Source organism: Triturus cristatus, chromosome 1_2 (genome assembly GCF_964204655.1).
Source record: "Triturus cristatus chromosome 1_2, aTriCri1.1, whole genome shotgun sequence".
NCBI lineage: Eukaryota > Metazoa > Chordata > Amphibia > Caudata > Salamandridae > Triturus > Triturus cristatus.
The window spans coordinates 899,079,273-899,103,465 of record NC_140580.1 but is presented as its reverse complement, the minus strand read 5'-3'; the positions used below and the strand labels follow the sequence as shown (position 1 = coordinate 899,103,465).

The 24,193-nt window shown below is 42.5% G+C and overlaps 1 protein-coding gene across 2 annotated transcripts in view; it reads right to left on the bottom strand.

The window, feature by feature from the left end:
• Window positions 1-5,534: 5,534 nt before the first annotated feature.
• The window catches only part of AURKAIP1 (aurora kinase A interacting protein 1), a 48,864-nt gene continuing 30,205 nt past the window's right edge, over window positions 5,535-24,193 (bottom strand). For both annotated transcript variants that reach the window (XM_085609587.1, XM_085609588.1), the window contains exons 3-4: window positions 19,408-19,868; window positions 5,535-5,717 (exon numbers count right to left, since the gene is read on the bottom strand). In XM_085609587.1, coding sequence (XP_085465713.1) covers window positions 5,604-5,717; window positions 19,408-19,868 — 575 coding nt within the window. In that variant the 3' untranslated portion in view covers window positions 5,535-5,603. The remainder of the gene's footprint in view (window positions 5,718-19,407; window positions 19,869-24,193) is intronic.

Sequence of the window (24,193 nt, the reverse complement as noted above, 5' to 3'; positions counted from 1 at the left end):
CTAAGAGCTACTCTGAACGCCTCTGCCAGACTAATCACAGGCTCCAGAAAGCATGATCATATCACACCTGACTTAATTCAACTTAATTGGCTTCCCATTGAAGCAAGGATCCGCTTCAAGATAGCTTGTCTGACACATAAAGCGGGGCCCAAAGCAAGGGTAGGACAGCTGGTTGCTTCTTCTGCCACCCGCTAAAGCAACTATTTGCTTTGTCACCATCCCCATCAGCATTTAGGCCCTCCCCATTGGTCATATGCTACCGTCCAGTACAATCTACTAGGACGTCACGCTATTTTTGCCTGGCTACCATCCATTAACATTAGGAGCCAGACATCTAGTAGTGCAACACAAACCACTCACTTAGGTCCTGATGAAGTGCCATTTGACTCGCTAGGAGCAACCAAGGCACGAAACATGTCGACCCTTTCCACAGAGATAGCCCTCTAGGAACATTACCTTCACATATGGCATCCTGATATTTTTAACTAAGCTGGATCTACCTAAAACAATAAAATAGTTTGGAATAGGACTGATTTTTACTTATTTTAACACTACTATCCTTGCACTACCCTTGCCCTCATACCCGCACACACCTAACGGCTGCTTCACTAAAAGATCTCCGCCCGTCGGGCATTACAGCGCCAGCCCGACGAGGAGCAAAGCCCAATGATGAAGCATGACATCCTCCGGGGTGTGTGAGGGCATCACGAAGCAAGACCCATCTTCCCCCTAGGAACTGCACACCCCTGGTTGCACAGCTTACTACGAGCGTGTGTGCAGGACCTATTTAAATATTGGCTCTTGGTCCCAAAACCCTTCTCTTTGACATAAAGCTATACACCACAATAGCCCCGTTTACCTGGCAAAGAAACTCGAGCTCTCTGGTTCCAGTCGAAACTTAAGAAGCTGCAATACCTTACTCCTGAAACCACCTAAATTCAACAAAAATAGAACTTACAATCGCACCTTCTCAGGGTTGGCTCCAAGAATCTGGAATGCCCTACCGACGGAAATCAGAGCCAACCCATCAACTGCTTCATTCAAGAAACAAGTCAAATAGCTACTTTTGGAGGAACTTCCGCAGCAATAGCGTCAATGTCATGTGATTATCACTTCCCTCGAGTGCTTGACAATCATTTTTCTTTTTGTATTGAAATGTATGCCTGACAATCATTTTCTCTTTATGGTTTAAAATGTGCACTCAATTCGAAATGTACTATGTCATTCTTGGGGCGTAGTGCGCGCTTAAACTGCACAGCCTCGTCTAGTAGGGCCTTCAGCTGGTTCCTCATATGATACTTTTTTGTACTTTTTACTGTCTCTTCACGGCAACGCCAATTATCGTCTTTGTACAGCGCTCTGATACCTGTCCTGGGTCTTGTTCACGCTTTATAAAACTTTAGAAACAGATACATAAATAATAAATGTACAAGTTTCCTTAAACATTTTAAGAAATGCTTTATGATATAGATATGGATATCAAATTCTCAAGTAATTGTTGCACAGCATGGATAACAACACCTATTACATTTAATTTGAGTCATTTTTCAAATATGACATTTTAACGTCTTCCTTTTCTCTTTTCCTTAAAAAAAGATTTGGGGGGGCATTATTTATAATTTTTTAGTTAATGTCATGAATGGCAGAGGCAAAATAATAATTATTAGACAATAGCATAATCTATGTCTAAATAGGTTTTTTGTTCTATGAAGTCTCTCTAACGTTTGCAGTTTTCAGGGTTTGATAATAAAATAATGAAATACCTGTATTTGTAAAGTGCAAACAATTACTTCTAAGGGTGTCAAGACACTGGGGGCCGTTGGGAAGATTAAGCGAGCTTCTGCCCCGAGTCACATGGTGCTGGGCTAACCTGCCGACGGCGATCGAACCGTGAGCCCCGGTGTTCCGGAGTCAGTCGCCCTGGCAGTTGCGTCACATCTCTTCCACTATCATCATTTGGATAAGGTTTCCAAATAAACAATGAATGATAAAATATATATTTGTGTTGCTCAACGAGGCTACGCTAGTGTAAATAGATACCAAGATTTTTCTATATTCCTTTTAATTTGTATTCAAGATGAGTTTCAACTCCCACAGTGAATCAGTAATGATTTTATGCATTTTTAATTGTAGGCCTGAGGATGTTCCATCGGAATAAAAAGCGTCAGCTTAAGCAAATGATATTTCTTTAGGCTACAAACAAGCTTGATTATAAATTGATTAATAAATACCAATACTAACCACACATCAATATCGGACCATCTTGTATTCTGTTTCATTTGCAGCCAAGAGAAGTTTTTACTCTTGGATAAATCATTTAGATTTACTAATATTGATTAATGGACTGTTAATTTACGTGTCTTACAGAGTGCTGGGTACACTATACAATTGGAAAGCCTGACTTCTTGGAATTTGTTTGGATTCACACGCTTTATTTAAACGTTTATTGAGAACAGAGTAATGCTAGGTAATAATTAATGCCTTTGGACATGGTTTTGTAATCTATTGGTTGTAATGTTTAATCATTACATGGTTGCTGTTTTATCAATGAGGGGACCCCTTGACAAAGCCAACAGGCCTGCCTTTTATATATTGATGTGGTTACCCCTTGACAAGGTAAGTAGTTCCGCCTTATTTAAAAAGTTTCTCCTTCTAATATGATGGGTGCTCTCATTGGCTGGTCTTGCATGGGTGGGGGGAGGGGGGGGGGGTGAGGGTGTGGGTCGCCCCCAGTAAAATGTAAATGTGCAGATATTTATATAGCGCAAATCACCAACCGGTCTCTAAGCGCTTGCTTAGGGAACCCGTCCTGGTATTCCCCTGTGAGATAACCCAGCAGGGCATCCACAAGGTGAAAGCCAGGCATCCCGCCACGAGGGGCCATTGTGGAGATTAAGCGAGCTATTGCCCAGAGTCGCAGAGTGTGAACCCATGAATCAAGTATGCACTGGAGCGAGAATTATCGAGTCCATGGACAATTTATGGACTCAAGACCCAGCCGAGCTGGGAATTGAACCCTGGTCCCGGGCTGACCTCTGCTTCCAGGTCTGCCTACTCTAACAGTGAGCCACACTTCTCCACGATAAATAAGATATTATTACCAGACCTAACAATAATGTCACTGTTACCTTCGTTTTTTTCCAGTGAAAATACATATCTATATGGTTTTAGTACGTAATTATGTATAGGGTTTTTATGGTTCAGGGATGGGAATAAGTTCAGGGTTAAGGGGGAGGTTTAGGGGTTTTGGAGAGTTTTTTAGTTATACAATTTTGGTAAGGGTCCAGGAATGTGTTTTATTTATGATAACTGAGATTTGTAGAGTTCAGGGATGTGTAGAGTTTCGGGTTAATGGGCTTTAGGGTTCAGGGTTGAGAATGGGTTTGGGTTTGAGTCAAGGGCGGAATGGCCGTATAGGGTGTTTCCCCAGTAGGCTGGAAGGGTGGGGGTCGTTTTTGTAGCAGTGCATCAGTTTTAAAAGCACTGCAGAGTTCCTTGTATTACCAAGGACTTTCAGGCAATAATAAAAGTGCCAATACAACTCTGGTGATTAACATACCTGCTGGAGAGATTGGAGTTTTGTCTAGTAGAAGTATTGACTCATCTAAAGCAGCGCATAGCGTTAATATGCCTGCTGCAAAGAGTGTGTACTATGCAGATCACAGAACAGTATTTTATGTGCATAGTTCAGTGGGTCGCTGCTTTTGTCACACGGATCCTTTTGTTACTGTGCAGTTCATAAATTACAATCATAATCTAGATTAGAAAGCTATGTTTTTCCCCATTCTTTCATTATCCACATTTTCCTAAAAAGGGTTTACTTGTGTAGAAATAAAGTCTTATCAGTAAAGTCAACCCTAACCACTGTGTTATGTTCTGAATCCTGAGGTTTGTGCTTCCCCAGACCAAGCACTCTTAAAAGAGGCCTACCAGTACAGATGACATGTGAATCCTACACCTTGTAGTCCCCTTTGTATTATGTCACATTTTTATATACTGATTTACACACGTATGACTCACTGTCTCTGTGTGTGATGTAAAATGCTCTGACACACTAAACTGGTATGAGAGGTGCTATAAAATAAATGAGAGAGAGGGGCAATGGAGAGATGATAGGCACTGTTGAAGGGTGATAGTGTGGGAATCATTGAAGAGCCCCAATAAAGTTTGCCACATCCTGGTGCACGGTAATGTCATCATCTACTATGCTTTAAAAACAAATACAATTAAATATATAATGAAAAATTGTGTTATAGAATGACCATTTTTCCCCAAAATGTTCTGGAGGGGAGAACCTCCCCCCCTCCCCTCCCCCCCCCCCCCAATCCTCCTTGTAGCAGTCAGGCTCACTGTGCTCGCTATGCACCGTATGGGGGATGGTCTACAAAATTTGCCAGGGCTGCTTCGGGCGCCCAGTACGGCTTTAGGTTAGTGTTTGGGTATTGCTTTACTGCGTTTTAGGATTTGAGTATGTTTTTTCTGGCTATGGGTTGATGGGATTTTTTGAGTTCAAAGAAGGTTATAATTTTAGGGGAATAGGTTTTAGGGTACTGCAATAGTAACAAGCATTTGCAATGCAATCGGTCTCGCATTTGGGACTTTATATGTATTTAGCTATGCAGCACATTAGTCTGGGTGCTGAAACATCTACTGTTCTTTAACATGGAGGAAAGTAAGCACCAAACTGCGTGACACACCAGGTATGGGAACACTTGGAGAAATGCTATAGTCCAAAGCTCTGTTTTTAATATAAAATCAGGGCCTTCGGTGGTCATATCACTGAAAATACAAGATTTGAAAAAAACATTGTCCACGGGTGCTCATGGAAGACAATTTCTATGGACTGGAATCTAGAGAATGCTGAAGTGATTCTGGTATTTTACTGACCTCTGCTGGTCGTTTTCTATCAAGAAAGTTAAATAGAGGCAGATGAACAGAAAAAAAGTCCCTAAGCGGAAGCAGACAAGTCCTAGGGCTGATGTCCAGAGCCCACATAGTACATAGACATATAAGTATATGATAAGTATATACTAAAGTATATACAAGAGGTCTTGAATGCTCGACCTAAATACCAATTAAAAAATGATTAAATGAAACATTACTATATTATCAATATTACAAATATAACTTAATCGAATTATGATTATTTGTACTGTTATTTTTATTATAATTACTATTTAAAAATTGACAATAGATAAAAACAAAATGTTTAGAAATAAAGTACACAGATATATATGCACAAACGTGCATTTAAATACCTACTTAAAATATACTTACCTTCAATGATGAGAAGTAAAAAGCACTCTCGATGTAAACTCTTCCAATATAAAAACACTACCTCATGCAACGTAATGACTCCAGATATAAAGCCATGTGAAGTAACGACCTGTATACTTTTAATGTACGTAAAGTATTACTGCTTTAGGCCCTCCAAAATAGCTTTCATAAATAGGGGTAAAAGTGTCTAAGATATTGAGATGAATTGAGAGACAAGGAAATTTAACAACTCACATAAGGTAACAAAATACTTCAGATCCACTTAAACAAACTTTATTACAATGCACAAGTTCAAGTTAAATAGTAAATTCCATCTCATATGACTCTCATTCTGCTCCCCCCCTTCTTGCTGTGTAGATCTTGGGGGCTTGCCAGCCTTCTGGAAGTTTTTTCAACCCTGCTGCACGCCAAATGCGCTTCAGATCTCGTTCAAATTTTACCTGTAACAGAGTGGGAGGAAATAACAATTGCAAATTAAACTAAATTTAGTCTGAATCATAAAGAGTATCTAAACTAATCATGTAAAGGTCCAGCAGTCACGGATAAAATCCTCTAAGTCAAAGGGCAACAAACGAAGTTATTCTCCGTGCTACAGATCAGGGTCAATTTATAAATTGAACCTGTAACCAGGACTCCAAGGAAGATTTTGAAATACAAATATATTTCAATCTGTTTGAAGAAGTCACAGAAAGATTAATTTTCATTCCAGACAAGAGCATTTTTCAGGTGAGTAAAAAAATACTTTTAAACAATAGTTTGATTACTGTGGGTATTTTTCTTGTAAACGAAAAACTATATTGTTGAACTCAAAAGCTCTCTTACTATCACACCAAAACAATATTATAACCATTTCTTGTGTCACACAGAGCAGTGGATCATTACTCACAGTGTTATAGGAAAGTTTCAAACAAGCATTGTAGATTCCACACAATTCAGATAAAAGTAATATGTATTCTATTAACACAGATATTTTTTATTAAAACAATATATGAATAAAAATTCAAAAGCAAAAGTACACAGTGTTTTGCACGAAAAGAATTTTTTCATGCTAAATGAATTTGATTTGAGAATATATTCTCTTGGAGTAGTAGTATTAGCGGAGTTTCAGAATGTATCACGCTTGTAATCCGGTTACCTGAAGCACAACCAAAGCTATAGGTTTTCAATACTGTTCTAGTCAAATGCTAAAAAAGGATCCAAGATGGACAAAAATCATGCTACAAGAGAATGACATGTGGCTTTTTAAGTCTGGCTTGACAGAGCCGCTGTGATGCATCTTATGTGATCAACTTAAATAAAGAGCTTTCAGGAGTACTACAGAGAGGGGTTTTGGCTTCGCCCAAGTGTTGGTGGAGAGGAGGACATGTTGTGACTGGGCAGAACTTGTGTGCATATCCTTCAAGAACTATAATTATTTGTTTATGAAGGAGCCAGAGCTTTTTATCAAGTCCAGGTATTATGCTACAACAGAGCTGGACCTTTAGGTCAAACACATGTGACTACAATGCAATGGGTCACTTAGAAAATCAGAAATTATGTTTGTACTTCTGTGGCAGTAGCAGAGATAGGAGGAGGGCAGTTAAGGGGAATGTGTTGAAAGTTAATTGAAATATTACTTTACTATTGTTTTAATTACATCATAATATATTTAATTCAAGTCAAATTTAATATTTTTATATATTAAATTACTTATTTAATATACTGCAGTTTTCAATGACTATTCCCGGAGACCTAAAAAACCCTTACAGTCCTTTAATAGTACCCCTCCCTAAACCCTACAAACGCCTTGTGACCTAGTAACACTAGCCTTCCTCAAACCCTAAAAACCCCATACTATCCTTTAAAGATACACTTTCCTGAATCCTAAATACCTTTACTACTGCTGAACACTACCCTTCCATTACCCTAAAAACGTATAATTCCTGAATACTACTCAAACCTCAACCCTAAAAAATCGTTGCTAACACTTACAGCTACCCTTTCCAGAACCCTAAAACCCTTAATGCAACCATTCCCTGAACTGGAAAGCCTTACTACTCTTTAATTCTACCCATCACTGAACCCTGAAATCCTCTTACTACTTACTTAAGTCTCTGAGCTTTAGATGGCAGACAAGAGTAGGGGGTGGAGTGGTGAGTATCTCAACTTCTGACCAGTAGTGCCTTGGTCTGAGGGTTCCACACTGCCGAGCAGTAGACCAGGATCAGTGGACTTAGAATCACCGCCATTCACCCGTCAGGGGGGTTCCAGTCCACATGCGCACAAGTTATCATCTGAACAAAGGAGGAAGGAGAATTGGAAGGCGGGAGGATGCTTGGCAATTGTAAAAAAAATAAATGAACAGATCCACCTAGAGTCATCAAAGAGCACCCTATACTTGCCCCTTTTCAACCTGTCCTCTCATCTATTATGCTTGGCCAATATAAAGGGCAGAACAAAAGGTACCGAGAGATCGGATTCCAAAATGGCTGAAGACTCCAGTGAAACATCAGCCAGATCCCCACAATTACAAACACCCTTCAAGGTCCTTCTCCCGTGGTCACTGAACAGAATTTGGATTCTATCCTCATTTTCTTTATCAAGGACAGTGATCTACGATTTCCCACCTAGTACGCCTCTTACTTATTGGTCTCTGTCCCTTCGTGCTTTCCTATGTGTCTTACCTGAGCGATAGGATTTGGTTCATCCATGCCTCTATGTTGCCCAACGGTATGGCTTAGGAGACCTCTTCTTTAAAAATTGCCTAAGTAACCCAAGAAACTCCATCCAATATGGTGTCCTAGAATCCTCTTGAGACTTTCCTTCTCCTTTTTAAGCTCCCATTTTGCCTAGTCTGATTTCCCCCAAACAAATGTCTCTGTTTGCGGAGGGATGAGACTAAATGCCATTATATGCTTAAAGTCGAAGAAACAGGAAGTTGCCATTAGCCGAAAACAAGCTCTTTGTATGTCTGGGTGTCATTCCCACCCCCACGGAAAACCCAATTAGAGAGCTGGCAAAAGTGAGATTTTACTGTTTGTTTACAGCAGCTTTATAAAAAAAAAAGTGCTGCATTATTTATACAAGCCGTTATCACTTAGTATTTGGCCTTACGTTGTATTATCTTTTTCTCTAGAATATAGTTATGCTGAATGCAACGTGAGACTTTACGTTGGAAAACCACACCCAGGATTTTATTAGTAAAAAACCCTAAAAGAGGGGAGCAGTCCTACAACTGACAATATATCAAGAAATATCCTGAAAAAGAAATTGTGCCCATGTGCGTAGGAGTCCTCAGGGATGGCTTATTGGGGTAAATATTAGCAGTACCACAGCAAGGGGGATATATTTTACATTGCATAAAATCAATAGAGGGTAAGGGGTGGGGAAGAAGGGGTAGGGAAGTGAGGAGGTGGAGGGGAACCTTTAAACAGTAAACAGAACAATGTACAGTGCACTAAGGGCAGTTTGCGCGCCATGAACATAAAGCATATATCAGGGCAGAAAGAACATTGGTTACAGGGTTCCACATGCTCGTGATGTATCTTATTCGAGCACAGTCACTATGAAAGGCTACAAAACCCTTCACCACCCTGAACAATTTTCTCGGTTACCACAAAATATCACATTACTCAACTACGGCGATAGTACATCCATTTCATGACTGGCTAACCACTGCCCTCTGCCTGCCACTGAGCAGCAATGCAACGACTAAAATGCACTTCTAGTCGCCGGCAAATCTCAGCAGTGTGCTACTTCCCTTTGTTCCTGTCAATATGGCCTAATGACCAAAAATTTAAACAGACGTTTAGAATTCACACCACCCCCTCCTATATTATACATCCACAATACCATGCCACTTATGGCAATCTCCCATCAGACATTTAGACCAAGACCATCATTTTTTTGATGTTGCTTTATGTTGAAATTTGATTCCAGTCCCATAAACGGCCACAATTAATTAAAGGATTTTAGGAACTCTTGTTCCCACGCTCTAAAAAAATCAGTCTATAGGTCACTATCAGAGAGGCTGGCTTCAAAGTTGTCATGTTAACGGGAGCTTACGAGCCAACAATCCTGCAATTTAGTAAACAATTCTGAAAGTAGCTCACAAGTCTGCGTTTTGGTGGCCAGTCTCTTCAATTATAAGAAAACAAGCATTTGGCAAAGCCAAAAGAACTAGCATTTGGGACCTATTGCCTTTTATTTTTGAATGTTTTACTAAGCTGTACAGCATCCTCGATGCTGTGCAGTAGGGCTACAAATGAAGAGAAGAAAAAAAACGATGACACAGCGGGCTGGGTCACTTGGTAGACAGACACACACCCCGCATGTGTGCACTTACCAAATGAAATAGATGTTTTTATTCTTTTTATTTAACAATCAGAGTTGCATCGGTAAATGAAAAGCGATAAAGTAGGGCAAAGCATTCTTTTTTTGTGGGTGGTGGGATGGGAGAAAGGAATTCAGTGGGATGAGGGGAAGCAACATGGAAAGTAGGGGCAGAAACAACACAGACGATGGGTAAGCAGCAAAGATGGATGCTGGGGCACCCAGCATGGAGGGCAGAAGAGAAGAGATGTGATAATAAGGAGATACAGCAACATAGAGTGCAGGGGGAGAAGAGAAGCACATGAGCAACGTGGAGTTGGGACGGAAGAAGCACATGGGCAAGAAAGCAACGCAGGTGGAACACTCAGACGAGTGCATCACCGAATTGGGTGGCAGAGAAGCATATAGTTGAGACAGTGCAGTACAAAGCCACAGAGGAGACAAGTATACGAGGGAGACAGCTGGAAAACACATGGACTCTCATGGAGTGTTTAAACAAAAAGAAAAAGAGAGTGCTTGAAAAGTAAGCAGTGGAAGGACACAAGTAAGAAGGCCATGCTCCATGGAAGGGGCAAACACAATAAGTGGAGGGAAAGCCGTCACGAGGCAACAAATAAAAAGCAAGCAAATAAGAGTGACAATAAAGTCAACTGATGTTAAGCAACAGACAGGATCTAAGCCCGCCTTCGAGCAGATCATATCTTTTTTTTACCAACAGACTGCTTGTAATGTATGCAAGGCGAGACCTAAAACACCTTCTGTGCCACTCTGCATTCAGAATTACCACATTAGCATCAGACAGGACTTAATTTAATGTTAGCTTTACCATAACACTTTTCTGTAATTTGTCTTCAATGTGTTAAATGCCCGTAACTCAACTAAGAGCTTTCAGAGGCACAACGTTACTAATTTGGAGATTGCGACTGCTTTATTGCTCGAGTTTAGACTTTCATTAAATATAGGTGTTTGATTTGCTAATAACTATGCTGCTGTTGGATGAATCTGCCTTGAATTTTGCAGACACTTTCCATGGCCAGCTCACATAACCTTGTCACCGATAGTACGATGGGCAAAAAGGTTATTTAGGATGATCTGAAAGTAGATCACCTGAATTTCAGCCACACTAGAAAAGTAACTCTTTCCTACAGCAAAAATTGCCGAATTCCGTTACAAAAGACCTCTCATGGAGATATAATGTTACTAAAACATGCCTTTTTTAAGGTCGAACCTACCAAAGCGAAATTCCAAATGACCTATTGTCAGTTTATCAAGAATGTAGAGTGGTCTTCAAGCCAGCTCATTGCTTACCACTACTGGCCTCACGGTCGCTCTTCTTTGCTTGCTTATTGATGGCTTGCCTTGCCCATCTGATGTACGTTTATCTCATGGAGCATCGCCACTTTCCTAGTGTCTTTCCAGTACTCACTTTTGGGGAACAATTCTTTTGTTTAAGCACCCAATATGAGAGCACGGTTTTTCAACTATCCCCTTGTGTGCTTCTCTCCCCACCCATTCTGTGGTGCTGTCTCTTGCCAGTGTGCTTCCCTGCCCTGCCACACTGTGTTGCTTTCACCCGTGTGCTCCTCACTTTGCCCTGTGTTGTTCTCTCCCTGGTGTCAGTATCAAACGCCCTTCTTCTTGCTCCCTACTTCATGCGCTTCTTTTCCCTTACTCCTCTTCAACCCACTATCCAGAACTGCAAATTAAAAATAATAATAATAATTAAATGGCTAGGTAGCAAATTGCCACCGGCCCTTCAGCTTTAAAAATCTGCTTTTTATTATCATGTTTGTTTTACTTCCCGCTGTATCTCAGCACTCACATAAACAAGCATTGGCATAGCCAATAGGTCTCGCCTTTGGGACCTTATAAGCGTTTGGTTATCCAGCACAATATCCTTGGTGCAACAACATCAACTGTTGCATGGCTCAACACTTATAAGGCCCCAAAGGCGACACCTATTGGCTATGCCAATGCTTGTTTGGTTTGGCGTTGTTGAATAAGTCAAATGTGCAGTAAAGCTCCATGATTTGTATAAATAGGCTTCTCGATGTATAAAAAAATATGAAATCAAGTATATCAGGAGGGCATATTGAAAGGTCCTCACAGGCGTTTAGTGATAATGGTTACTCAGCGTAATACATAACTATTATTAAGTGTGACGAAGAGTACATTATTCACAGCAAACTAGCAATCAAAACAGAATTGCCCCTAATAAACCTCAGTTTAAATGCAAGAGAATCAATCACGACGGGTCGTTTGGCTGAAGACTACAACTGATGTCACAGCTATACAGACGTCTAAGTCCATTTGGGCACTTCTTTCAGATACTTCCATTAAGTCCCATTAATGTGACATAAAAAGTGAAATGACAAAGACCCCCATCCAGTTTCCTGGCATTGCTGGATTAAATGGCAAAGTGGAATTCACGCAAGTAAACTCCGGTCTACAGGAAGCTGCGTTTAAGTGCTAATCTAGTAAAACTCATTCAAAGTGTTATTCTGTTTCAAGTCATGCTGGCCACATCTGAACTGATGACAAATTTTAAGTGTGACAGCCTAGCATGTTGCTTTTAATTTTTCTTTTTCTGTCGCCAAGATTACATGATGCGCTTGGTGCTGATGAAATGAACAGCAGGGGTCTCGAGAGGAGACGAATGAACTGTTATCAAGGGCGGATGACTCCGGCCTGGTTTAGACAAACACTCGAAAATTCTGCAATTCAGAAGTCTTAAAAGTATTGAAATCTGAAGGTGGCTATTTTACACGTTCTGCTTTGTTTTAGAAACTCGGAACCGAAACGGAAAATTACTTTTTTTGCGCCCTTTTCAAACAATCAATTGTTTTTCAGCTCAAGTGACATGGGCAAATGACAAGCTACTCATATTATTATGCTGAAATAGAACCTTATCCTTTGAAAAACTGATGTTTTATATGTGATTGAATCGTGGAGACGAATGAATAAGAACATTTGCTTTTACAGCTTGAGGTTGATGAAATTGTGTTAATATGCTATGGTAAAAACACATCCGAGCGAAACGATAAAGATCCCGCTGGGCTACAAGATATGGAACTCTTTCTGAAATATATTCAGTCCATTGCATTGAAAATACATCTCGGAAATCTGTCGTAACAAATGCTGCTCAGTGTGAATGCTTCTCCCAGTGTGCGCGCGGCCGACGTGCAACGTGAAAGTGATCGCGATCAAGCGCGCGGCGAGCGATGCGCTTAATGAGCATGAGGAATGCCATATGGCACCTCTGCTCAAGAGCGCGCCCGCACACATGCACTGCAAGTCTCACCAGACCAGCGCAAGCGCTGGGTCAGGCGAGACCTAAAAATTATGCGGCTGCCACATCTGGCCTTTTTAAAATGTTATTTGTTTGTGCAAAAGGCACCGGCATCTTAAGGGTGAAAGATGTTGGCTCTGCAAATGCATGTTGTAGTTTGGTTTAAATCCGTTATACGGTTTTTGTATCTGAAAACATCTGGATGAATAATTACTAAATCTTAAAGACTCATAAGTCTTTCTTTAACTCCGTGCCTTTTTTTGGATTGGTTAATTCTCCCCCAAGCGATTGCCAATGGTTAGACTAACTGTCAGGCCAGCATTTCTCCCATCATCTGTTGTGTGTTTGATGCAACACCTCAAGTGACCACAGATATGGTCAAACCTTGATCCTTTGCTCACTGTGCAAATGGAGCCAAAATACACCCTAATCAGGGCGAAACTGGTCTTGGGTTCCTTGTGTTTTATTGTTCAGAGAGGACCTGGCTTGGAAGATCTGGCTGTACTGTTCCTATTGGAGCAGGACCAAGACTAATTTGTATATGTTTGAGTCTAATTGAGATGGTATGGAGGGAAATTGAACAATGGGTTGGATTGCTACCCAGAGCAATTGCCAGTGGTTAGACAAATTGTAAGCATTTCCCCCATCACCGTTTTTGGTAACTTTTCAGCCAGCTGCTCCTGGGGTATAAGGCAAAACGCGAGTACCTTATGCACAACCACTAGTTATCTAAACTTCTTTTTTTTCCCTTGCAATCTACAAAACAAAATGTCAAATATATTGCTAACAGTGAGCAAATAAAGTACACGAGCACCACTGAGTAACATGTTCATTAGATACTCATACAATTTTTTCTTTTTTTAAACAAAAAGCACTGCATAGAGGTCAATGCTGCAATTAGCATTAAAATTACAGTCAGGAACAAATTCTATTACGCCGGTGTAATGTTGGTAATTTCACATTAGGTTTGTTATGCAAAATGTATGCTATTTATGCTACATCACAAAATTACGTAATTATGTGTTGATCACAGCAAAAATGTTAGTGTATGCACAGGAACAACGGAAATGACTAGAACCCAAGTGGCTGTTCTCGTCCCCTGTGTTTTTTGTGTGCTGTTTTTGGTGCTAATGCACCCTCGCATCTAAAAGGTATGCAGCCAAATTCCTGTTTTGCATTTCATACAATTCCAGATCATTTTTCACCCAAAATTTCACATCATTATGCAAAAGCAAATTAAGTTAATTTCGCACACCGCTAATTAAGATGTGAGCCTATTCATGCGGAATTAAATGCAAATAAAAAAAAAGGGCTTTACTCACACCTACCCTAGTCCAGACCTGAGTAGGAGAGTTAAAAATGCATCCATTCCCACCTTCTACAAGGGGGAGAAGGGGTATATTTATTATTATATCTCCCTTGCTACTACGTGGCCATGCCCACGGGCGGTGTGTGCGCAAGCGAGGGAATAGATACACCCCAACCATGTCTAAACGCTGGGAGAGTGACTATTCACTCCTCCATCGTAAACAGTGTGAAGAGGATTCACTGCAAACACTCTCTTCCTTGCCCAAGGGCAGGGGTTAGTATATGACCTTGACAAGAGAGATATTTAAAACATTATTTTAAAAAGGGCATGCGCTATACTTGCTCTTCTACTAGAAAAGTGAACTCCCACATCCCATTCATTAATGACGGGTAGGGGTAGCCTACTAGCCACACTGCATTACTCAAGTGCAGGATCACTGGCTCCCCTCCATCCCCTAAATATATCTAAATATATTTTCCCTTCTTCCAAAATTCTCAACTGCCTTGCCCAAGAGCAGGGTGAATGTTTGTCCCATCCTCCAGTGTCCAATGAAAACCACGTACATTCATTACGCCCCCTCCGGTGCAAGCAGGTCATATGGAGAAAAAACACAAAGAAAGCCTGCTGCAGTAAACTCCGCTCATGAGCTGAAACAGTCCATGAGACCCACCTAAAAACCACCGACCTTACTTAAAGTAAGGTGATTGTCATCTGCATCTCCTCCAACTTGCCCATGGGTAAGGTGGGATTAAAAAATGACAGGAGATGCAGGCCACAGGAGAATAGTGCAGCTCACAGCTGCCCAGCAGTCTTTGTGCAATGTAAGTTTTTTTATCACAGCTAAATAAGGACCATAATAACACAACAACCAATATCGTCCTCAAAGTTAGGTAATTTTAGAGAACACTAATACAATGAAAGAAAACCCTAAGCACTGACAAAAGCAATCGGTCTCGCTTTTTTGACTCATAAGCTCTGCCAATGGTTTTTAGTCACGCTGCACAGCATCACCAATGCTGTGCAGCATGGCTAAAGTTTCTTAAAAAAAATACCTTTGACATGGCCGCCCGTGTCATTTTGTAGGTGCACTCAGCATGCACGCACATGCCTATGTTATGTTATGTTATGTTATGTTAGGTGGGGATCTGTCCTGGAGCGTGGTGGGCACAGAGGTTAAGAAAGCCACCTAGCTGCTTAGTGTCTTTGCTCCAGTGTCAGAGGACACCGGCTTGGCACCAGCCCAGCCCCTGGCCCTCTGGCACCTGGAGGTGGGAAGGGGCGCCCGCTTCGGGTTACGCAGCATCGCAGCCGGGTATAAAATTAGCAGCTGGAGTGATGAGGCGCCCAGCAAATATGTGATCAGCAGAAGAGGGGCGGTAAAGGGCGGGTGAAGGAGCCCGCGCGGGCACACCTCCAGGAGGCATGGCCGGGAATGCCCTCCGAATGCCGGGGCATTCATGACAACAATACTGCTGTCATCGAGTTTTTGGGCTTTAATGAGGGCACTACTGCTGTCATCGGACCCGAAGACAATAACGGCACTCGTTAATTCTGGTATTAGAGCAATCCCTGGATATTTATTGCGGCAGCGGCTTCTAATCTGGGGCCATTGACGGATATAGGGGCTACCCCAGGGCATTAATGGAATTAAAGGAGTTCCGCGGGATTAATGGGCACTCCTCCTGTAGACGCGCAACAGGGCATTACTGTCTCTTCGGTGGCAGACTCTTAACAGGTAATGCCATGTGTGACGGTGCATTATTAACAGGTAATGCCCCTTGTGTGATAGTGTATTTACAGTAAATAATGCCACTTATTTAAGAGTGCATTAACAGGAGAAAATGCATCACTTTCGGCAGTGCATTAACAGCGGATAATGCGTATAGCTATGCGTACAGTAGCAGCGGAAACATATTCGGTATTTTGCACACTCTCAGGTGACGCGATGGCCAGGTTCAGTTGAGGACACTCGCAAGGGGTAAGGTCAGAGGTCAGGTACCTTCTTGAACCAGGCAGGCAAAGGGCGTCTGTCTGTTCTATTAGTAGCCCGGCGGGAGAAGCCTTAATTGAATTTCCCGTCCTCAGCACTGTGGTGGGACGAGGGGAGGAAGGAACGAGGGGGTGGGCTGCCGGAGAGTTCTGGGGTGGGACTGTGACTGGCAGGTAGAGAGCTATCAGATGGCTCTCCCACACTCACACAGCCAAGGTGGCGGGTGTGCTGATGAAAGCTAAGGAGCAGGTGGGGCGAGGCAGGGAGGGGGAGTAAAGGAGGGGAAGATTGAGTGAGAATATATGAGCGGAGAGAACGTGAAGTGGAGAATGGGGGAGGAAGAGGCATAGGAAGAGGAGAGGGCGGTGCGACGAGGGGGGGGGGGTGGCGAGGAGAGGAGCAGAGAGATAGTCATATGCATAGAAATTCGAGAGGGAGTGGAGAAATGGGAAGGGTAGAGAGTAAGTATGCTTCGCTGAGAGAGAGAGAGAGTCTACTATAGGAATAGACCGAGAGAGAACGGGAGAGGAAAGGGATAAAAACGAAGAAAAAGACAGCGAAGTGGGGAGAGAGAAATAAAGGGAAAGGAAGGAAGGAATGAAGGCAAGAATAAAAGAAGAAGGCAGAATGGGAAAACTGAGACAAAAAACAAACCAGCATTGGCCGCACGGCCGTGAAAGTGACAAGGCCGCGAGGCTGTGAAAGTGATCGCGCAGTGTGCTCTTCTTCAAAGCACATACTCGTACGTGTGGCGCGCCACTGCACACTCCCACAAGGCGTATGCCGCCACAAGCACGAGTATGTGCTTTGAAAAAGAGCTGCATGACAGCTAAAGGTCTCCTACGCAGAGCATGCACGCTGCGTAGGCGAGACCTTAAAAAGCAATGATTGGTTGGCATATCTGCTTCCACAATTGCTCTCTGTCAAAGAGATGGTAAACAGGCAATGTTCCATGGGAGGGACAAACATAAGCCTGACAAGTTGGGACACAAATAAGAAGCAAACAAATGAGTGATAGGAAAGCCAACCAATAGCAAGCAATGGGCGTGGTCCAAATCCTCCTCATCAGCCACAATATGCCTTGTAACAGAGCATTTGCAGTCTAGTAGGAAACTATTCTACAATTACCATTCCCGTGATTCAAGCTACTTTGTTCAACAAGCATACATTTACATACTGAAACATTCTCACTCAGTCTTTCTTTCACATCTCATAAAGCTTTCATAAGTGAAGTCAGGGGTACGAGTTAAGGGTGAGTTAGCACACTGGTGTTGGAGAAGAAGTGAAGTAAGTATATTAATTTGGGACATTCTGGCCTCAAGGTTTTGCTGTGCTGTACTCATTTTTGCCAACTCTGAACGGTTTACTTGCGATTACGTCCATCCCCAAACTTCTTATTTTATTATTTACTCATAGTGACCACTTCTGAAAATGTGTTATTGGACGTTGCTGCCCAAGGAACACTGTGCTCTTCATCCTGCCCTTAAGGATCAAACTTCATAAACAAATGTTGCTTCAGTGTCATTAATGCAGCCTGAAATTGTGGCTCCAGTCTGACTGTCTCCTGAAAGATGACATTAACTCTTCCTTTCAAAGAGGGTGTCACCCTTGCTCTTGCCAAAGGCCTACTCATTCTCTTCAATGGGTCGTTAATTTCTCTCGTACTCAAAATACAATTCAATCAAAACAGTATTCACACTGTAGTTCTCCTTCTGCACGGCAGAAAATAATGCTTAACATAATAAACCAATTTCCTAAAATATCCTGCCAGGGCATGCAATCTAAATTGCACAAGCTGGATACTCACAAAACTAAGGGCCAGGTGTATCAAAGGGTTTTACCCATTCTGTGTCTATAGGAAAATGTGTCCATAGAAACTGCAACCTAGTCGACAGACCACAGACATAAAATAAGAATTTACTTGCACTGTGAGACTCAACCTTCTAGATTTGCATGTGTTTATTACACGTGTTAATTAGTGGTATTAAATCAGGTTTGCATTTGCAGAACACACCTAGTAGTGGATTGGGATCTACAGAAAAAGTGACATTCCCCAATAGGCCTTGCCCTTAAAAAACTGGTAGAGCTGGGGCACTGCCCATCAGGTTCGGCCTCCTTGTAACTTAGTATAATCATGTTTCCGTTGTTTCAGAAACACAGACCTGTTGTGGATATTATTAAGAAGGTTTGCCTGACTGAATTTTCTAATAGACATAAATATGAAAAAAATCATGTATTTTTCCAGGCAGTGAAATGTTTGTCAAATTAGAATTTGGTCCAATATCATGACAAATCTGTATGTACAACGTGTCTAAAAAGTAGGAAAAGTTGCGGTCAAACCTCAATGTGTACTCTCGTTAAGAACATCGTGAGGTCTGTAAGAGAGTACAAGCCTATTTTTCACTAAACGTGTTCTGATGCTCCAAACTATGATGGTCTTTGAATGGGGTAGGATCACCAAGAAATGATCCAATATGTGGGTTGTGCTAGAAACTGTTAAAATGATAGATGTATATATAGCTGCAAAAACGGGATAACAATGTCTAATGTTCTTATTACACTGTTAGTTGTAACATCATTACTCGCTTGTAATGCATAAGAGATAAAATGTATTCATTCATTCTTTCAAATGGTGGCATTTAATAAGGGGTAGCAGGAATATGCACGTCACTGCATATTCTAATCTACCGACAAAAGAAGCTTTGTATGAAAAAAGGCCACAAATAATTTAAAATGAGTACTGTGGAGGGTGAGGTGTGTGCATGAGGAATGAATGCAAATATTATACGCAAAAGATTACTGCCAGTCACTCCAGAGATCTGTGACTTTATAAGGAACTTAGACCTTGGTCTAGTTTATCTATATTGCCATATAACTCTTTGGTGTCTTGCAATACCTGTGAATATACAGCTAAATACAAAAATCAAGAAAGAAAAAAATTAACAAAGGGGCTTTTTTAGACTGCCGAGCAGTCTTCACGCAAAAGGTTGTCTTAATTTCCATGAGATAGTATATTGGGAACACCAGAACCCCAGATAACCTATCTCATTTAAATGAAAGATAAGATGTCTTGCTAGTGCAGAGAAACAAAAGACAACGAGAACAATGTCCATTATTAGAGGTATCACTAAAAGTATAAAAACTGCACTAATGGAGAATCTCAATGCTAGAGTGCTCTCAAATACCCGGAACGTGGGAGTTTTCTGTGATCTGCTTTTCCCAGGCCCTTACCTGTTTTCTTTTTTTCCGGTTGTCCATGATCTTCCGCTTCAGGAACTTTGTCCTTTTTTGCAGCTTCTTGTATTTGTGGCGGTTCATCTTCCGCCGCCGGATTTTTAAAATGTTCTTACAGTGCATGCTGCCTTCACGTGCCTCCTCATTTGCCTCGTCTAGAGGGGCTGCAGGCTCAGCAGGGGGGCAGTCAAAGAGAGGGGCTTGGACACTCGGATCATAAGTGATCTTTTCATGAAGATCTAACACCTCCACCTTGGGCAAAGAGTAACGAATCGTGAGCCAGCTTTCTAGGGGTGTGATGGAGAGCCTCCGAGGCACAAGCATGTCTTCCAGTTCTGGATCCAGTGCATACCATCTCGGTGGGGGACCTCCACCTTTACTGGTGTGCTGTGTGCTGTAACTCACTCCACCATTAGCAGACAGTACGCTGGATGACAACGGCCTCGACAGAAATGTACCTATAGCAGTAGAGAAAAAAAGGTACTCAGTTATGCTTAAATCAAGGAATGCCATTTAGGTGATAAGGCAATATGCACGTAGAGATAGGATTGACCTATCACTGCAGCTTGTTAGTTAAAGAGGATTCATTTTTAGTCAATTCTAATAAATTCCTTCATTCAGAGGATATTCTTGTTAAGTTCAGAGAGCTAATATACATATATTAGTCTCTACAGATATTCAACCAGGGTTTAAGGAAAAGAGGTAAATTCCCATACACTGCCTTCTCTTTTCATAGTGCATAGTGCAAACTGTCAATTTGCTAAACAGCAGGTGGTGCCACCTCTATATCGAAATTCTATACCAATAACTGCTATGTCTCAGTCTAGCGATTAACTTTTCAAAAGAAGGCCACCGGAACCACAGTCCCCATGCAGGGCGCACACTACTTGCTAGGCATCACAAAACGGAATGCACGGCATAAGAATATTAACAAATGTATTGACCTGGCGCTGGTTTTGGCCAAACGTTCTTTGGCCATGGCTTGGAAATCCCAGACGGGGCCTTCCACTAGACACTGGTTGAACGCCCTCCGGCGTGCCCTGGTAGCCGAACACGAGACACTGACATCTCAGCCCCTGCGCCCAATGACTCGGACGTAACCAGTAGATTGGCAGCACTATGTAACTTGTATAGAAGCAAGCCTCAGTGATTCTACTGACCACGGATGATAGGGAAGTGGCACTGACATCACAACCGGACGCTGTAACAAGGACATGCCGCACACCTACACTAAGGCGCGCACGCCACCAGAGTGCTCGGTTACACCTATGCAGACACCGTGGATTACTATAGTAGCCCCAGACTTCCAGCCTGGCCTGAGCGCACCTATACATAACGTGGCACCTGCACTATAATACTCCTCTCTTATTCTACTCCCCATGCAGTATTCATCATAGCAGGACTCTGGTGGTCCGCACTGTGCACATGAGACACAATCAGCGGCAACATATTTATGGCAATCATAGGACAGGCACACTAGATAGGTGGTAATATGTTTTAATTTTATGCTTAGGACATGTTACGTTGCAGCTTTGTACAGTAACATTGGATGGCAACCTTTGTAGTGAAATAATGTCGCTTATTGCGCCAATCCCAGACAGGGTTTAGACCTGGACAAGGAACAGACACCGCACTACTAGCCGTGGTCGAGGAGGCAAGAACCATCATAGACGCAGGAGGATCAGTGGCAGTGATCCTCCTCGATCTGAGTGCCGCCTTCGACACGTTGGATCATGCCATACTCATCCACCGGCTCAGCTTGGTAGGAGTTTCAGGCACCGCCCTGTCCTGGATCAAATCCTTCCTTGAAGGCAGAACCTTTCAGGTGTCCGATGGCACAGTTATGTCCAGAGCTCTTCCTCTCCAGTGTGGGGTCCCCCAGGGCTCCTCCCTTAGCCCCACACTTTTTAACGTCTACATGTCCCCCCTAGAGGACATTATAGCCCCATTCGGCATAAAAACAGTCATGTATGCGATGACACCCAACTGGTGGTGTCCTTAAACCAGTCAAGTAAAAGCCTGGACAACCTGGCAGCTTGTCTTGAGAACATCTTCCACTGGATGTGCGAATCACGCCTGAAATTAAACGGAGAGAAATCCGAGATCCTCCTCCTGGGAAACCCACGCAAACTCCCTCCTTCCCTCTCTTGGCCACTCTGCATGGGACCACCTCCCACCCCCAAATCAGAAGTCAAGAGCCTTGGTATCTGGTTGGACCAAGAGCTCAACTTTAAAGCCCAGGCCAGAAAAACCACAGGCATCTGCTTCGGTCTCATTCAAACAGCGCGGAAGATCCTCCACTTGATCCCCTTCCAGTCCAGGAAATTGCTCATGCAGGGGCTGGTGAACTCCAGACTAGATTACGGAAACGCCCTTTATCTAGGGGCCCCTGCATCGGTCATTAACAGACTGCAATACGCCCAAAACGCGGCTGCCAGACTCCTAACCAGGACCACATCCAGATGCTCCGCCAAACCGGCCCTCAAAAGCCTACACTGGCTCCCGATTAAGGAAAGGATCACCTTTAAGACCCTTTGCATTTCACACAAAATAATGCAAGGCAGAGGCCCGCCGATCCGGAGATCCCTCGTCAAACCCCATCAGTCTAACAGACAACTCAGATCAGACTCCCTCTCCCTGGCCAGCGTCCCCAGAATAAAAAAGGCCCGCTCTGGGGGGCGATTGTTCTCCTACAATGCTCCAAAACTGTGTTACTCCCTTCCACTTTCCATCCGAAGAGAACACAACCTACTTGCCTTCCGTAGGCAACTAAAAACATGGCTCTTCCCATAATTCTTCACCTCCTCTTCCCCCCCTCCGGAACAATAGGTCGACTGACAGCGCTGGGACGCCCCAGGGTAGTTACGCGCTTTATAAATCCGCATTCAAATTCAAATATTGTTTAACTGCAATGTCGACGATTTGCCCCTCCCTCCACCTAGTGGGCACAAAAATGCAAAGGGAAATGTACTACAATAGGTACTTTAGTATGTCGTATTTCCAGCTGTATGTTGTTTTGTGCATAAAATGAATAAAGATTATTGAAAAAAAAAACTTTTCAAAAGAATAGATTCATCTTGTACACAATCAAATCGGCTAAGCTACCATTCGTCAGAACAGTCAAGATGTAGGACTTGGATTGAAGAAGTCTCACACTGCTTATCTGCCTGCTGGAAAGGGCACAAATTAAATAGATCGGTTAACATTGATAGTTTAGCCTGCTTGTAAGCTCTCTCAATTTTTACAGACTAGGAAACCGAGACACAGACTTCAGAGCAGACCTGACTGGAATGGCAACAACTTACTTCCCCATTTACCTTAGGACATTCCCTAACAATCGCAGAACACTCCACTGAACAAATGTAGCTCTTATCTATTCAGCACCAGCCTGGAGGGCTAGCACTCTGAAATGGCAACACAGTGCCATGATAACACTCACGTAAATGCATACACACATACATATGGCTATCTGTTAGAAGTTGCACAGTTTGTTCCCCCTATTTTAGGTTATTGGCTTAGAGGAGAACACCAGATCTCTCATATGCTCCTCCAAGAAAGGATGGAAATGAGAAGGTAGCTGCACAGGTGCATCAGATGTCCAGTATCTAGCTTTTGCCTCTGGCTTGGAACGTATTTAAGGCTGACTAAGTCCTGTGTGAAGGAGCATAATATAATCCATGTATGTAGTACAAGCTGAAGTGTGTTCCCCATATATGTTAACTTCAGAGGAGTTAGCATTCTTATTTATTGAAACTTGCTGGTTGATTTGTTGTATGGCGCACCAGAAAAGACTTCGAAGGAGATCAGTAAATTATTTGGCTGTGTAAGAGACTGGAAGATTGTTCCTCATAACCATATAGCGAATGGATTACATGGAATAGTTCTTCTCGGCAGACTGAATGGTTACCCGAACTTATCTTCTGTTAACCTTCTTGGTCCATAGCCCAGACAATGCTGGTTCAGTGCCTCTTTATTCAGTACTAAATGCATGTTCTACTGGCCTCTGAGTGAGAACTTAACCCAAAGAAGAGCTGCTTTATCGTACGTTCTTTTTACAACTTTACTTTCACAGTAGGCCACTTTGTATTCTTCCCGAGAAACACCTTCAAACACCTAGGCAGCATCCAACAGTGATCAAATAAACATTCCCAATGGCAGTAAATACAGCAGGGTGGAGAGACTTACAATGTCTTGTGGTAGTCAAGATTTCCCAAGCAACACAGGAGCACACGTGGTGGCCTTGCGTTGTTTAGTCAATTTGAATTAAGTATTGCATTGCCCATGCAACACCATGCGTGACGCAAGGGTAACACATTACAATAATAAATCTTGCCCTTAATTATATATTTTGCACCACGGTATATCGCGGTAACTTTGCGATATACTGCAGTACATACCGATGACAAGGCAGTGTATGATTGACCTATAGCTGCCTTTACTAAGTGAAAGACAGCCATGTTGTTTTACCACACTTTGGCTTTGTTCTGGAATTACAGCCTTACAGCCTTAGGTATGAGTGACTAGTAAGTTTTATTGTTGCCCCCTACTTATTACCAATGTATTAAAGTAATTTATAGGCCAAGCGACCCGAAGTCAACACCAGTCATAGCCAGGATTAGGCTTGCCTGGCTCAGTAACCCTGGCCACAGCAACACCAGATGTTAAATGCATTGAACTCAAAGTAAATCATTCACTTGCAATTTTATTTTTAGGTCTCGCTGGCGTTGCAGCGCGAAGCGCTGCCGCCAACGAGAACTATTGTTGCCTAGATGCCTCTCAAGGG